At 38.3% G+C, this 17,061-nt stretch overlaps 1 protein-coding gene across 1 annotated transcript in view; it reads left to right on the top strand.

Annotated features, from left to right (window-relative positions):
* Positions 1-17,061, top strand: part of LOC110993086 (dynein beta chain, ciliary) — a 54,389-nt gene that overhangs the window by 20,222 nt on the left and 17,106 nt on the right. The window contains exons 33-53 of the mRNA XM_045630944.1: positions 222-446; positions 1,048-1,234; positions 1,609-1,787; positions 5,616-5,811; positions 6,344-6,554; positions 6,728-6,869; positions 7,342-7,498; positions 7,887-8,127; positions 8,831-9,032; positions 9,999-10,223; positions 10,757-11,095; positions 12,047-12,195; positions 12,563-12,781; positions 12,967-13,204; positions 13,865-14,057; positions 14,311-14,488; positions 14,645-14,773; positions 14,860-15,079; positions 15,401-15,562; positions 16,153-16,352; positions 16,853-17,019. Coding sequence (XP_045486900.1) covers positions 222-446; positions 1,048-1,234; positions 1,609-1,787; positions 5,616-5,811; positions 6,344-6,554; positions 6,728-6,869; positions 7,342-7,498; positions 7,887-8,127; positions 8,831-9,032; positions 9,999-10,223; positions 10,757-11,095; positions 12,047-12,195; positions 12,563-12,781; positions 12,967-13,204; positions 13,865-14,057; positions 14,311-14,488; positions 14,645-14,773; positions 14,860-15,079; positions 15,401-15,562; positions 16,153-16,352; positions 16,853-17,019 — 4,159 coding nt within the window. The remainder of the gene's footprint in view (positions 1-221; positions 447-1,047; positions 1,235-1,608; positions 1,788-5,615; positions 5,812-6,343; positions 6,555-6,727; positions 6,870-7,341; positions 7,499-7,886; positions 8,128-8,830; positions 9,033-9,998; positions 10,224-10,756; positions 11,096-12,046; positions 12,196-12,562; positions 12,782-12,966; positions 13,205-13,864; positions 14,058-14,310; positions 14,489-14,644; positions 14,774-14,859; positions 15,080-15,400; positions 15,563-16,152; positions 16,353-16,852; positions 17,020-17,061) is intronic.

Genomic DNA, 17,061 nt, shown 5'->3' with positions numbered 1-17,061 from the left:
TTTTGGACATTACCGGAAACGAGAATGTTATATTACAATTTATCCGTGAGGAATTCTATAGGGCTCATTTTGGCTTCAATTGATGTTTGCTAACATTTGGTTTACGCTTCTAATTTAATAATTAGTTAAATTACAAACATATATTTTAGTATTAACTAAAATAACTTACTTAACTTATGTAAGGTTATGTAACTCGTGTTTGAAAATTTTGTTCATCGCAGAACCAAGTTCAAAACATGATGTCATCCAAATTCATTGGTTTCTACGAGACTGAGGTAACCGCTTGGCAGAAGAAGCTCGGCACTGCCGATGCAGTTATCGCCATTTGGTTTGAGGTGCAGCGAAAGTGGCAGTACCTTGAGAGCATCTTTGTCGGTTCTGATGATATTCGTGCCCAACTGCCAGAAGATTCAAAACGTTTTGATACCATCGATAAGACATTTAAAGTAAGATTTTTATGTTACAGTACAGTTGATTTAGTAATATAGTGAATTTGTGCTTTTGGATTGTAATGTCCCATTTGGAGGATTCTCCATATTTAAATTGTAAGTTAAATATGGAGAATCCTCCAAATTAGTAATTGAAGTAATTGAAGTAAATCGAAATAAAGAATAAAATTGAATAAAAAATTAATTTATAACAGAAATAGTATGTGTTGTATGTGATAAAATTTGTCTATCACTAGTGCCCACACTAGGGAATCCCTGCGTTGTGAGTAACTATTAAAAATTATGAAAAAGTAGTTTTAGTGTTACTACAAAAAAAAACTAAATAATATTTTAGATTTTTTCAATCGCGTTAGGCGAATGCCCCTAAGAAACGGTTCTTATTATCAATAGATATTTACATAGTTGTGGAACATGGACTGGATTCACTTTAAATAAATTAAACAGTTCAAAATAAACAACAGTAAAGCAGTTCTCTTTTAACAAAGGGCACAAAGGTGACGTTGGGTTCACGTTAGGAATCACTCCTCTATTACTAGATTCGTATACTCTAGCTACAAAGCCAACGCTGTTCTAATTTGTGAGTTTTCTTTATTAATAGGAATTATTAAAAGACATTGGAAGTACACCAAATGTTGTGCAAGCGACTAACAAGCCGGGTCTTCTCGATAAGCTGGAAGAGCTGATGAAGTCTCTCAACTTGTGTGAGAAGGCACTGAATAACTACTTGGAGACCAAACGTTTGGCATACCCTCGTTTCTACTTCGTCTCTTCGGCTGATTTGTTGGGTAAGTTTTTATCAAACGGTAAAAAAATCACTTAATTTTATATAGCTTACGTTTTATATCTGCCTTTAAAGACTTTATTTTAGTCTGAGTCTTGTTTATTATGATTGCTTAAAGAGTGTACGCCTCCCTCAGAGGCCGGCAACCCAATACTTCGATGACTGCCCTTTTTTGCCCCGTATTCTCGTTTGCGTCCCTATTCTATGAGAAAAAATTGTAGTACTCCTTAAAATTCCTTGCAAATTAAGTTCAGAACTGCGTGTAATAAAAAAAATAATTTTTTGGGGTTTTTAATGTTCAAGATTACAATTCGTTTTATAATCTGAATTAAAGACAACTGTCTTATAGCAAGTAAATATTAAAAAAATTTTTTCCAGATATTTTGTCAAATGGCAACAATCCGCCGGCGGTCGCGCGTCACTTGTCGAAGTTATACGATAATTTGGCTAAATTAGTTTTCCCGAAACCTGGGAGCAAACACGCAATTGAGATGATATCAAAGGAGAATGAAGAACATGTGCCATTTAAAGCACCCTGTTGCGATTGTTCTGGCAAAGTAAGTGTTAATATTTCTAATAAATCTTTAATTCCTAAATATAGCTATATCAATCTAATAAGCTAAGCTACCTATAGGCTGGAGATTGAGTTGCATTATTTCTCGGAGAGCTTACAGGATGGAAGCTTAGAGAGAAGTGCTTTATGCCATACCCGATCGTAAGCATTGTCTATATCCAAACTATATCTAGCGGGGTACGCCATTGTACTCCATTGTCTCTGCCCATGTGTAACGTATACAAGAAGGTCATCAGCTGAGTAACCGAGACCAAAGCGTTATTACGAATCAGTTGGTTGCCCTAATAATGATTTCCATTATCTTTGGAGGACAAGGAGCTTACAGCTCCACTCCTAGTGGGAGTGCCATGCTGTTGCTTTCGGGCTTCAGCCAAATGGGCAGGCACGACCGGGGCAGTACCACTGTCTCACAGAAAACCGGCGTGAAGTGATGCAATAGGTTTATCTTATTGTACTCGCGTTTCGTTCGGTGAGTGAGACTCCCGGAGCCCATCCCCCCCCCCTTCCCCAGAGTATGACGGTGCAGTTTAAAGAAAGATTACCCCAGGGGGGTACCACATGTGGAGAATCCCCCTCTGGGCGTCCATCATCGGAACAATCAGTATCCGGTGGTGGATGCACAGGCTGCCCTTCGTATTCTGGGGTGGGCAAAAACTGCGCTCTAAACAAAACATCCAGTTCTAGTTTTAGGTTTCGATCTCGGGGCAAACGGAAGAATTCGCCGAAGGCAACCCCTTCCACGCTCACAGTGGACTTCACCAATGTTAGGGGGCTCAACTCAAACCTAAACGCGGTTCACTTTCACCTTGAATCTGCGGAGCCGGCCTTATTCTTCCTCACTGAGACTCAGATATCCTCCCCGGCTGATACTTCTTACCTCTCCTACCCGGGGTACAAATTGGAACATTCATTTGTGCCGCGGGCGGGAGTTTGCGTGTACGTCAGAGAGGATATCTGTTCTCGTCGCCTTGGGACGCTTGAAGGAAGGGACCTATCTAACCTCTGGCTCCGCATAGACTGCGATGACCATCCGCGATTCTATGCGTGCCTGTATAGGTCCCATAGCGGAAATGACGAAACTGACCGACTCATCGAGCACATCCAAATGGCTACAGATTCCCTGCTTGAAAGGGTTCCTACCGCCGAAATCGTGATACTTGGCGATTTTAACGCCCACCATGCCGATTGGCTCGGCTCTGAAACCACCGATCACGCGGGAAGATCCTTTCACGACTTTGCTTTAGCCTACGACCTGACACAAATGGTCCCTGCGATTACGCGAATACCAGATGTGGACGGTCATAAACCCTCTTTGTTGGACCTTCTGCTGACTTCGCATCCGGAGAACTATCAAGTCTCCGTTGACCCGCCATTGGGTTCATCGGATCATTGTGTGGTCCGGAGTACTGTGCCATCTACGCGCCCTTCGCGGTCGCGCTTTTTGGGTTTTCGCCGTATTTGGCACTACAAGTCAGCAGATTGGGACGGGATGCGGTCTTTCTTTGCGTCCTACCCTTGGGGGCCTATTTGCTTTTCGTCTGAAGCTCCAGATTCCGTCGCTGCCTCTGTCGCCGAAGTGGTTCTGCAGGGAATGGAACTCTTTATTCCTTTTTCTGCGGTGCCGATCGGTGGCAAGTCTCAGCCCTGGTTTAAGCGTTCTTGCAAGACAGCCTCGCGTCGAAAGCGAGAATGCTTTAAGGCATGGGCAGAAGCGGCGAAATCTCGTGATGCTAATACCAGCGAACTCAAAAAAGCATATAACTCAGCCTCCAGGTCCTTCAAACGGGAAATCACTAAAGCAAAGTCAGAGCACATTGCCAGATTTGGCGAGAGATTGGCCCAACTCCCTTCGGGGACTCGAGCCTTCTGGTCTCTAGCCAAAGCTGTCCAAGGGAATTTTTGTCAGCCCTCCATTCCACCATTGCACAGGGAGGATGACTCGCTGGCCCACACTGCGAAGGAGAAGGCCGACCTTTTAGGCTGTCTCTTCGCGTCCAACTCGACTTTGGATGACCGAGGGAGATCACCACCAAGCATTTCACGGTGTGATTCATCGATGCCGGAAGTTACATTCCGGCAACGTGCTGTCCGTAAAGCATTGTCTTCCTTGGACATACATAAGTCGAGCGGGCCGGATGGTATTCCTCCAATTGTGCTGCGTACTTGTGCTCCTGAGTTGGCTCCGGTCTTAACGCGCCTTTTCCGGTACCTGTACTCGCTTGGCACTGTCCCGGAGTGCTGGAAGATCGCATCGATACATCCGATCCCTAAAAAAGGCGATCGCTCCGATCCGTCCAACTATCGCCCAATAGCGATAACCTCCTTGTTCTCCAAAATAATGGAATCCATTATTAATTGCCAGCTCCTGGAGTATCTGGAGGGCCACCAGCTGATAAGTGACTCTCAGTACGGCTTTCGTCGTGGTCGTTCGGCTGGTGACCTTCTTGTATACCTTACGCATAGATGGGCGGAGGCAATTGAGTCCAAGGGGGAGGCTCTAGCGGTTAGTTTGGACATAGCGAAAGCCTTCGATCGGGTGTGGCACAGAGCACTGCTCTCGAAGCTTCCAGCCTATGGGCTTCCCGAGAAATTATGCGATTGGATCTCCAGCTTTCTGGCCGTTCGGAGCATCAAGGTCGTCATCGACGGAGCATGTTCCGACCTTAAACCCGTGAACGCTGGGGTCCCACAAGGCTGTGTTTTATCCCCGACCCTGTTTCTTCTGCATATCAATGATATGTTGCAACTTAGCAACATTCACTGCTATGCGGATGACAGCACTGGGGACACTCTTTACACTGGCCGGGCAAGTATTTCTCGGGCAGATGTCGATGAGTACCGGAACAAACTTGTGTCTGAAGTAGAAACCCTACTACGTGGAGTCTCTGACTGGGGCAGACTAAACCTAGTCCAATTTAACCCCAAAAAGACACAAGTTTGCGCGTTTTCCGCTAAAAAAACACCCTTTGTCGCTACTCCTCTTTTCGAAAACACTCTCCTTAAAGCCACAGCCAGCATTGGAATACTTGGCGTTGACATATCGAACGACGTTCAGTTTCGCGGTCACTTGGAGGGAAAGGCAAAATTAGCCTCCAAAAAGCTCGGTGTGCTCAGCAGGGCGAGACGGTACTTCACTCCGGGCCACCGCTTGCAACTATATAAAGCGCAAATTCGGCCCCACATGGATTACTGTTCCCACCTTTGGGCGGGTGCTCCCCAGTACCAGCTTCTTCCACTTGACCGTATTCAACGAAGAGCGGTTCGAATCGTTGACGACCAAAATCTCTCCAAGCGGCTTGATCCTTTGGCGTTGCGTAGAGATGTGGGGTCTCTCTGCATCTTCTACCGCATTTACCATGGAGAGTGTTCAGAGGAGTTGTTCGGATTAATACCTGCAGCTGAGTTTCATCATCGGACGTCGAGGCAGAATACGAAATTCCACCCGTATCACCTCGACGTCCGCCGTTCCACAACTGCGCGTTTTTCCAGGCAGTTTTTGCCGCGCACCACCACTCTGTGGAACCAGCTGCCAACTGAAGTATTTCCGAACCAATTCGACTTAGGGTCCTTCAAGAAAAGAGCGTACCAATTCTTAAAAGGCCGGCAACGCACTCGCGAGCCCTCTGGCATTGAGGGTGTCCATGGGCGGCGGTATCACTTAACATCAGGTGAGCCTCCTGCCCGTTTGCCCCCTGTTCTATAAAAAAAAAAAAAAAAAAAAAAAAAAAAAAAAAAAAAAAAAAGCTATTGAGCGATAGTATAAAATCTATTGTAGAATCCATAGATACTTGAATTGTTTTTTTCTATTTAGGTTGAACTATGGTTAAACCGGGTGACTGACTGCATGCGATATACCCTACGGGATATATTTGAGCACAGTGTTAAGTCGTACGAAGACAAACCACGAGACGAGTGGGTGTTTGATTGGCCCGCGCAGCCGGCGCTCGTGGGCACGCAGATCTGGTGGACCACGGAGACTAATCAGGCATTTGAAAAACTTGAAGAAGGTATATTTAGTATTTTAATGTATAGAAAATATTTTGCATATCTAAAAGACTTTCACGACCAGTGTGTTGTAATTATTTTTAAAATGTGTCCAACTTTCTGTCTTAGCTATTTGAATTGATTTTAAAAATACTTATATTAAAACATTGCTATCTATCTAGCTATCTAAGAAGCATTTAAAAAGTAAAAGTTGTCAAAAAATAACTTAATACGTATAAAGTTAGATTTTATATTTGCCTTTTGAAGTCTTATTTTAGTCTCATATGTAGTATACTCCTCAACGGCTCGCGAGCGGCACTTTCGTGGCACATTCGCCAGATGTGGACGCACCCATTGGTTTTGGAAGAAATAAATTTTTAAAACGGATACTGAAAAGCTGAAAATCAAATTTCCAATAATATAACTTTTGGAAATACTCCTTAACAATCAAATTATTCTCTTGTGGGAGTGGGTCCCACAGTGGGTGTTGGGAAACACTGCCTTAGACACCACAACAATGGACTTCCCGTCTTCATTGTTTAATTAATCTATCAGGTTATGAGGGCGCGCTTAAAGATTACCAAAAGAAGCAGATCACGCAGCTTAATGCTTTGATTGTTCTACTACTTGGTGACTTGACTGTTGGTGATCGTCAGAAGATCATGACGATTTGTACGATAGATGTACACTCGAGAGATGTTGTTGCCAAACTGATTGTGGCTAAAGTGGAGACGTCGAATGCCTTCCAATGGCAAAGTCAATTGAGGTAATTGAAATAATTAAAAATTTTCACCGCTGGCCCTCAATGAATTGGCATAAATTAATAAATATTAATAATAAATATTGTTTTATAATTGTATCCATAATTAAATTATATGAACAACCTCAAGCTATTTCTTTAAAAAGTATTTGATAAGTTAATCGCGCTTTTATCTCCAGACATCGCTGGGATTTAAAACTGAACAATTGCTTTGCAAACATCTGCGATGCTCAGTTCCTCTATGATTACGAATACTTGGGAAATACACCACGTCTTGTGATAACACCTTTGACGGATCGATGTTATATTACTTTGACACAGGTGAGATTTTTTTAACGTTAGATGTAGTAGGTTCATTGTTATGAATAACAGTGGCGTACAACCTTTTACATCTAATGTACGAGTATTAAATTCCATTGGTCTATTGGTGTACAGCCAGAAATCGATCCTAGGACCTCAGTTATGATAGTCGCACGCCGATGCCTCTAGACCACCTAGGCGTTTGCCACAAAGACATGCCGTGACTTTTTTTCAAAGATTTTTACTTTTTTGAGTTTTATATCAAAGAATATATATATATATATAAAAGAAATTTAATACAATACCTATTATTGTATTAAATTTCTTACGTATTCGAGGCGTTTAAAGTTACTTGAATAATATAAGCCACATGTTTCATTTTAAGCCAAGTTCGTGATAAGTGTTCACAACAAGTATACGTTAAACAGAATGTTCTCTTCTCTATGGTGTTTATTTGACCATAGACGAGATGACATGAAAAATCTTTTCACAGAGTCTACATTTAATAATGGGTGGTGCCCCCGCTGGTCCAGCCGGGACGGGTAAGACTGAAACTACAAAGGATTTAGGAAGAGCGCTCGGCATAATGGTATACGTGTTTAACTGCTCCGAACAAATGGATTACAAGTCCTGTGGAAATATATATAAAGGTACAACCATATATTATTTAAAACATCAAAATCCATATGTACGTAAAAAATATCAATCAGTCTCATTAAAAAATCGCGACTATGGGACGGGGAATCCTCTATGACAGCGTCAGGCTCTTTTGTGGGAATCCCCGAATTCTACATAGAGCTGAGTTAGTGCTAGTGGAGAAATACCTGAAAAAGAAATTTTTATGCAAGCGATTTTTTTGTTTATTTGTACATTTTTGAGAGACCGGGTGGGGTCACCTCAAAAGGCGACACCGGGTTGGTCCGCACCGCCCCCCTTTGCTACGCCACTGAGAGAGTGTTACCTAAAAAAAAGGTTAAATTATATTTATCCATGTACATTTTTTTAACTTAACTTTTAAATTTATTTATATATTATAAGGTCTCGCTCAAACTGGTGCCTGGGGCTGTTTCGACGAGTTCAATCGTATCTCTGTTGAAGTGCTTTCCGTAGTGTCAGTACAAGTTAAAAGTGTTCTCGACGCTATTAAGGCTAAGAAAAAGAAATTCGACTTTATGGGAGAGTACATCACTCTTATACCTACCATTGGGATGTTTATCACTATGAATCCGGGTTACGCTGGAAGGACGGAATTGCCGGAGAATCTAAAAGCTTTGTTTAGGTAAGGATTTGTAGACTAGTAATTTTCGTATCGCAATTGAGAAAAAAAGAATTAGCCGAGAAGTGTACTTCTATTTAAAAAAATAACTACTCCATTTTAATAATATTTAGTTAATCAATAACAATATCATTGTACATCGAAGGGTCAAAATGACATTTTTTTTCTATAAATGAAATGCTGTTCATTCCTTCATCTGATCTTGAAATATTTATAGAAGTTTAGGGAAAGTTTATGTATATATGTTTTATTTAACATAAATAATAAGTAAAGAAAAAATACTAAAAACGATAATCAAACGTCTAAGCTGGGAAAAAGTTTATATGTTTTGTCTTGATAAGTGAAGGAAAATACTAAAAATCGCGATAGAATTTTGTCTGATCTATTTGGACTGTTTTAAAACATTTTGACACAAATGATACACAGGTGATATTGTGTATGACATCTAGTATGTTATAAAAATATCAATCAAGTCATAAATTATTTTAATTCAGTTGTAATAGCGATTCCGATCTCAATAATGATTGATAGATTGGATATTGAGAAAATAACATCGAACTCGCTATGCAAAAATATCGTTGAAACAACAAGGGCGCTATTCTATTTAAAATAAGTTAATTGACTCTGCACCAGAATATATAAATTAGGTTAAAATTAGTCAGTGTTTTTGCGTCAAACAATCTTAAAATTATTGGAACTCTTTCAGGCCCTGTGCTATGGTCGTACCTGACTTTGAATTGATTTGTGAAATTATGTTGGTCGCTGAAGGTTTTCAAGAAGCCAGACTGTTGGCTCGTAAATTCATTACTCTTTACACTTTATGTAAGGAGCTATTGTCCAAGCAAGACCATTATGATTGGGGTCTGCGAGCCATTAAGTCTGTCTTGGTCGTTGCTGGATCACTTAAGGTTAGTTCCATAAGAACACCAAATATCTTTTGTCGTTGCGCTTACTAAATACTGTATCAGACTCTATCGACATTCGACATGAAAGGGTGAATTTACAGAAGCAATATTACGGCTTAAAAATTATGTACCTATTTTTTTTAATGAAATTTTTAATTTGTATTTGTAAGGTAAGAATGTTAATGTTTTTAAATAGAATATATTGAATTAGTTAATTAATTGAAATTCGTACCATTGCTATCTATGCACTTTTGCCATCTTACTGGTACTTATTGATCTTATCCCTTTACTGAAAAATTGTTCGTGCGAGAATTAATAAATTTTTTAAAGGAAGTTTCTATTGCCCCTATCAGAGTTAAATTTTATACCTTGTAAGTTATCCAAATTTTGAAAAAAACATGGTAATCTGTTGTCATAATGTGGATGTCTTAGACATTCTAACTGAAGTTCCTCTATTTTGGTAGCAGTCTGTTGTGAAGTGTGTGGTCTACGTTGTCGTGAAGCAGCAGAGGCCTAGAGCGATGAAACAGCCTTGGTTTTTTAGAAGTAGATTTTATCATCAGGGTTTGCAGTTACTGACAATAGACATCTGCTGTAATCCTGTTGCCAGATTTAAGAAAGTTATAGTGAACGAACCCGGCATTAGTCCACCGAACACTCAAAAGTAACTTTTTCGGACTCAAAATTAAAATTGAGATGAATAATCAAATAAAATAAATAAATAATATGTAGGGTCACGAATTATGTAGGATAATATAGATGGATATATAAGGTATTTGAAATGTTTACAGAGGCTCCTTCATGGTTGAGAACTTAATTGGTTTTTTTCTCTAAGTCTGATTCTTTTTTAAGACAAAACACACCTAAAATGTTTTTTTACTCTAAAAAATTTTACTCAATGAAATCTATCTGATTTTTCTAACATAATGGTATGGAATCGATCTATAAAGATAAATATTACTTATCTAGAGAGGTGACCGCTTGCGACCGGAAGATCAAGTACTCATGCGAGCTCTAAGAGATTTCAATATTCCCAAAATCGTAACTGACGATAGGCCGGTGTTTATGGGTCTTATTGGCGATTTATTCCCGGCTTTGGATGTTCCCAGGAAAAGGGACTTTGAATTTGAAAAGAACTTAGTTGAAGGAGCTATTTCTATGAAGCTACAACCGGAACCTGGGTTTATATTGAAGGTAAAACGACTGTTTTAATTCTTGCAGAGAACACAGTAATCAATTTGTTGTCAGACAATTTTGATGTCTACATGAAAAAAGAAACAATGGCTCGCTATATTCCTCAGGGTTCTTGCCCCAGTAAAATTTTAGTTTATGTTTCGTTTTTCTAATACGTATTAGGTTGGTCATTGGTCAGAGCAGGCTTGTCTATCAAACGAACGCCAAAGTCTGCCTGTCAGATAGATTTCCTCACATTATTTTCTTTCACGTATAACGTGCGCATTGAATCATCCTCATCGTCATACGTCCTATGTCCATTGATGTAGAGCCGGGATTCGAACCTACGACCTTTATAAGAGCTATATATAGCTTTTTTGACGTTTTTGTTAAGTTAACGGTTTATTTATTTATTTTGTAATTAAGCTAACATAAATTTTATATAACTTATAATAATACCTACTAAAGATATAGTGAGGGTATCTACGTGAGAGTGTCTTTGTAGGAAGTGCTCATAATCTCTTCCTAATTTTTAAAGACTAAATTTATTGTAGATGGTACAACTGGTAGAATTATTTGCCGTTAGACACTCTGTGTTTATTGACGGGTTTGCTGGTACGGGCAAATCAATGGTTTGGCAATGTCTGAACAAAACATATCACATGCTCAAGTTGAAGCCGTTTTATAACGATTTAGACCCTAAAGCAGTGACGAACGACGAATTATTTGGCATTATTAACCCTGCTACAAGAGAATGGAAGGATGGGTTATTTTCTACTATTATGAGAGATATGGCTAACATGCCAGGTGATGGGCCTAAGTGGATTGTGTTAGATGGCGATATTGATCCAATGTGGATTGAGAGTTTGAATACATTGATGGATGATAATAAGGTATGTTTTAGTGCAAATTACGGTGTTTACATTTTACCCTGTAAAAAATTTAAAATAAATTTGATTAGTCATTTTGTTATATATCATATTGTCATTAATACGAAATACTTCATTGTAATTTTGGCCTAATGTCTTTTGAATATCATTTTTGCTTCATCAATAGTAGTTAAGCGTATTGATACAATGTTAGCCGTAATGCTTACACATTATTATGAATATTATAGTCTTTGATTGGATGACGTTTCTGTTGATATTAGTCTGCGTATATATAGTATAGTATATAACTCCTGTTTTTAAAAAGGATTTTTAATTCCACTGCGTAACAGTACGATGGCGCAATTTGAAACACGATCGCACTCGTGTGCGTTGAACTGAAGTGTTCAGTTTAACGGTCGAACGTTAATGGTAGTCAAACAAAATAGCAAAATGACTAACGTCCGTCCGAATACCTTTACCTTTTAAAGAACGAATTTAACGAATACCTTTTAAAGAAGACAGCAACATTTGATGAAAAGGTTGAATATAGCATTGAAATCCGCTGCAGAATTAGACAAGCGCGGAGCGCCCTTTTAAAAAGAAATACTAGCGTGCTGGACAGAATGCAGAAGAATAAAGAATGCTGATGAATGCTCCAAAAAATACGAGCTCCTTCAATAAATTATACAAGGCAAAGAAGACCTGGCCGCAGATGCACGTCTTGGTTGAAAAACTTAAGACAATGGATTGGTCAAAGCACCAAGTCATTGTTTAGAAGCGTGGCATCCAAAATTAAACTAGCCTGATGATCGCCAACCTTTGCAAGGAGATGGCACTGTAAGAAAAAATTTTACGGCGAATAACATAAACTAACACAAAAACTACACCATTCAATCCTTTCGCTAGCTCACCCACCAACCGTTTCCTAGACCAATACCTGGCTTCCAGGTTTTTTAATTCTTGTTTATCTTTTAGGTATTGACACTGGCAAGTAACGAACGAATTGCTCTAACGAAGTCGATGCGCCTACTTTTTGAGATCGCCACTCTTCGTACTGCGACACCTGCCACTGTCTCACGCGCAGGAATTTTATACATTAATCCACAGGACTTGGGCTGGAATCCGTAAGTAAAATATCCATCGAAATTTGTTTTAGTAAGAAAACTTCTGATAATCTGCCGCTCCTGTGCCACCTTCGGCTAATTGCTGGCTTTCAGCTGAAGCAGGTCGGCCTAGGTACAGCTGGATCGACTGAGTGGAGGACCTGTTAACCTGAACTTAACCTGACTAATTGTATTAGTTATATAAAAATGGACTTACGGAACAACCCCTTACCACCCTGGGTCCATACTTCAGGGTCTTAAAGTTCTTCTAGACATTTTTCTATTTTTAACTTTCATGTTCTTCCGTCCCCGTACGGGCAACTGTTGATTACGCACGGTATGAGAATTTCTGGTGTATTTTTGATTGAATTTAAAAATGTATGTATAGGTTTGTAGCATCTTGGATAGACACGACTCGTGATGATGAGTCGGAGAAGGCGATGTTAACAATAATGTTTGACAAATACATACCCTCATTACTCGAGTCTTGCAAGAAGTACAAACGAATAACACCATTAAGTGAACTGCAGCAGATACAATTGACCTGCTATCTGCTGGAATGTTTCCTGAACAAGAGTTTGTTGCCTTCGGATTGTCCTAAGGAATGGTAACTATTTAAAGTGATATCATTTTTAATTTAATATGATTAATAGCGGACCCGACAGACGTTGTCCAATCCATGATATTTCAAGCGATCAGGATATATATTTATGAAAGTACCGATTGCAGTGCCGTCTGCAGCTATATCAACTGATACAAAGCAATAAAAAATAAAAGATTATTTTATCATAGGTACGAGACATATTTCGTATTTTGCGTCGTTTGGGGATTCGGATCTGGTCTGTTCCAAGACCAGCTGGTGGATTGGCGGAATGAGTTCAGCAAATGGTTCTGCAATGAATTTAAACAAATTAAATTTCCATCAACTGGAAATGTTTTTGGATTTTTCATAGATCCAGAAACGAAGAAATGGGCACCTTGGACCGAGAAAGTTGAACATTTTGACTTGGATCCAGAAATACCATTACAGGTTACAACTTAACATAATACACGTTAACTAAAAATAATTTTAAAATTAACTGTACAATCAATGTTAAATTTACAACATTACATATTAGATTAAAATAGACGTTTCAAAAATGTTAAACTCTTACACTCAAATTAACAGTTCCAAATCTTAGAAATTTCCTAGGAATCTTGAAACAATGTTCGTGTAGTAATCTTATTATAATGCAAAGGAAGCTTGCTTATAATTAGAGTCACAGTAGAGACACATCTGAACATCTTCTTAGTCCTTCCCAATTTAAAGTCGTTGTTGGGTAGGTTGTTTTTTGTATTAATGAGAACTTAGAACATTTTAAAGTCGTGTAGTAAGAAGTTTTCACTTCAAAAAGTTATTAAAAATAAATAAAAAAATTTTTGGAAATAAAATGGATAAATTTAATCTAATTATCAGATTTTTTGCAAATCTGTTTTTAATTCATAAATTTAAAGTTTATGCACTGTATAATAATGCTTCCTATCTCTCCCATGTTAAATCTTATGATTTTAAGTGTCTGTCTCTCATGTCAATCACACCTATGCTAAAGAAGTATTCACTTCGAAAATGCTGGAATTGGTTTAGCCTTCTTGGACTTTTGCGCTTAGCAGTATTTAGCCGTGAGTGAAAATTTTCATTTTTGTATTCCAGTCATGTCTCGTATCAACATCAGAAACGACGCGTATTAGATTCTTCATGGACCTTTTGATAGCGAAACAGAAGCCTGTGATGTTGGTGGGGAGTGCGGGTAGTGGCAAAACTGTCAGTGTTGCGGCCAAACTGAATTCCTTGTCTGATAGCTTCGCTATCACCAATGCTCCACTTAACTTTTACACTACTTCAGGTTTGAACTAGCTTATGTAACGTGACCGGTTTTGATTTTATCAAAAGTTATCATCTTTGAGAGAAGATTTATAGAGTCCTTTTTGATTGTAAGACGCAGATTTCATTCAGGCTTTTTGAATAAATATTTGCCAGAACTTACTTTAAATTCAGTGTCATTGTTAATGTTTTCATCTTAGTCACACAAGAGGAAGAGTAATTAAGGAGGATTCTTAAGAGTTAGGGTAACAATGTATATTAATGTTTTCTTACAGAAATGATACAAAAAGTCCTCGAGAAGCCATTAGAAAAAAAATCGGGTCGTAACTTTGGTCCTCCTGGTAGTAAGTTTATGATTTATTTTGTGGATGACTTGAACATGCCCGAAGTAGACACATATGGAACAGTGCAACCGCATACGCTGATTCGGCAATTTATGGATTATAAACATTGGTTAGATTTTGCAATTACATTTTTTGTAGGCTTTCGCCTTTTTTCATCGTAAACTATTTATTTTTAGTAAACGAATAGTAGTTTATTATTTTTCTTATAAGATCATTTCTTTTGGGACGAATAGATAACATAGTCAATGTTGTGATTATCTTTCAGGTACGACAGACAAAAGTTATCTCTTAAAGACATATCCAATTGCATGTTTGTCTCTTGTATGAATCCAACGGCTGGTTCTTTCACAATAGATCCACGTCTGCAACGGCACTTCTGTACGTTTGCAGTCAGGTGAGTATTCCCATTTTGAATTGCATTCTATTATTAAATCTACTATTTATTTTGTGTTTATGTCTATGATAAATTCCTTGTTTTAGTTTTCCCGGTTTGGACGCATGTTTCCACATCTACAAGCAAATCCTATCGCAGCATTTGGCGAACCCTCTCAACAAATTCGGAATTGTGGTTCAAAAGTACAGCGAGAATCTCGTTAATGCTGCCTTGGCGCTTCATAATAAGCTTGCCTCGACGTTCTTACCCACAGCCATCAAGTTCCATTACATATTTAATCTGCGTGATCTTTCTAATATATTCCAGGTATATATACTGCCCTCCCATAAATTGCCATATATATAGTCCTTCGAATTCCGACGCCACAAAAATAAGGTTTTTGACACTTCCTTAACAATTAATCTAAAATAATTTGAAAAGTTATGTTGTAACTTAACAGCTACGCTATCAATTACATGCGCATACACACCCATTCATACACTAACTTTCATGTATATACGTACGTTGTTGTAACACTAGAATTACTTTAAAACACTGTTTTGAACATATACCATGTACACCTTAGTATGGGGGCTAGCGATAGATACATTTATTATATTTACAAATGCAATGTTTATAATGTTTTAGGGAATCTTATTCACAACTGGAGATGCAATAAAGTTCCAATCAGAGTTAATTAGGTTGTGGATGCACGAAGCAACCCGTGTGTACTCCGACAAACTGGTGGATTCTTCTGACAATGAAACCTTTAGTAAACTCATCATGGAAGTTATTAAGAAGAATTGCGAGGTTTATATTTTTTGGTTAATTCATTTGATTTAATTGTCTAACGAAGTATTAAGTGGTGACTGGTCGTACTGGAATTCGTGTATATGGTGATATTAGTTGTTTCTACTACGTATTTGCGTGTTGTTCTCACGAGTATGTAAGTGCGTGCTCCTATTTCACAATTCCTCCTGCTGATAGAGGACAAATCTTTGTTTTTAATTTATTTTATTATTCTTGATTACGCAAGATGTCATATGGAACATGGTGTAATGGTTGCAGCTCCTTTTTTTTTTACACAACAAACGTTGTGTAAAAAAAAACCTGGCGATTAAGAAAAGTGGCGGAGAGTTTCTCCGACAGTCTTCTCCGTTCTACGACCTTGATTTGAGAACTGGCAGTAAATGTAAAAAATGTTAAAAGCATTGAAATACATTAAATTTCTATTTTTTGACGTTCATAAGTGTACATTATGTTATCAACATGAATAAAGGATTTTTGAATTTGAATTACTTTCCGTGTCCTGAAAGCACAGTAGATATGGATAAAATATTAATTTGAATGTGTGAAATGAATGAACCAAGAACCGTTGTTACCGTTCTTTCCTTTTTTAGGACTATGACGAGAATGTCGTATTTGAGAAGCCACTCATTTACTGTCACTTCGCTGAGGGCATTGGAGACCCGAAATATTTCCCAATCAGGGATTGGGCACAGATCAAAAAGTTACTAGATGAGTCATTATCCAGTTACAATGATCTTGTGGCGACGATGAATCTTGTGCTTTTTGAAGATGCAATGTACCACATATGCAGGTTATTTCTTAAACCAATATTTTGTGTACTAAAAATAAATAAAAAAACTAAATGTGAATAAATAAATATAATTTAGACTGCTGAGCCATGAAGGCGGTCCATCTATAATATATAGTGCATACTATTCTTAATAGGATTACATTGTTCCACTGCGTAATGTCCTATTTTTGCAACAGGAATCTCAGACAAAAGATATCGTCTAGAGTAAGATTCAGAATACCGTATGTCAAAATGAAATGTCACTTTTGACGTACGGAAGTTACACTTAGCGCTAAGTATCGTTTCTGAAGGTACATAAACTTGCCCACTTTACCAGTTGCTACAAAAAATAATTTAATTTTACAATTATTATGAAACAACTAAAAAAAAATATTTTTTGATATACATAAATTCATAAACATTTCTAACGATGGTTTTTATATTAACTCAAGTAAATTTAAGGTACTGATATCAAATCACATAAGATGCTCTGCTAATTTGTTGTATTTTCTCTTTAATAGAATCAATCGCATTCTGGAAGCACCCCGTGGTAATGCTCTGCTGGTGGGTGTAGGTGGTTCTGGGAAACAATCTTTGTCCAGATTGTCTGCTTTTATATCTTCACTTGAAGTTTTCCAAATACAACTCCGCAAAGGATACAGCATCAATGACTTGAAAGTTGATCTCGGTAAGACTGTTTTTAACTATAAAAAAGCTCGGATAATCAGAA

This window comes from Pieris rapae, chromosome 1, assembly GCF_905147795.1.
Source record: "Pieris rapae chromosome 1, ilPieRapa1.1, whole genome shotgun sequence".
Classification (NCBI taxonomy): domain Eukaryota; kingdom Metazoa; phylum Arthropoda; class Insecta; order Lepidoptera; family Pieridae; genus Pieris; species Pieris rapae.
The sequence above is the reverse complement of the archived record's forward strand: the minus strand, read 5'-3'. Positions and strand labels throughout refer to the sequence as shown.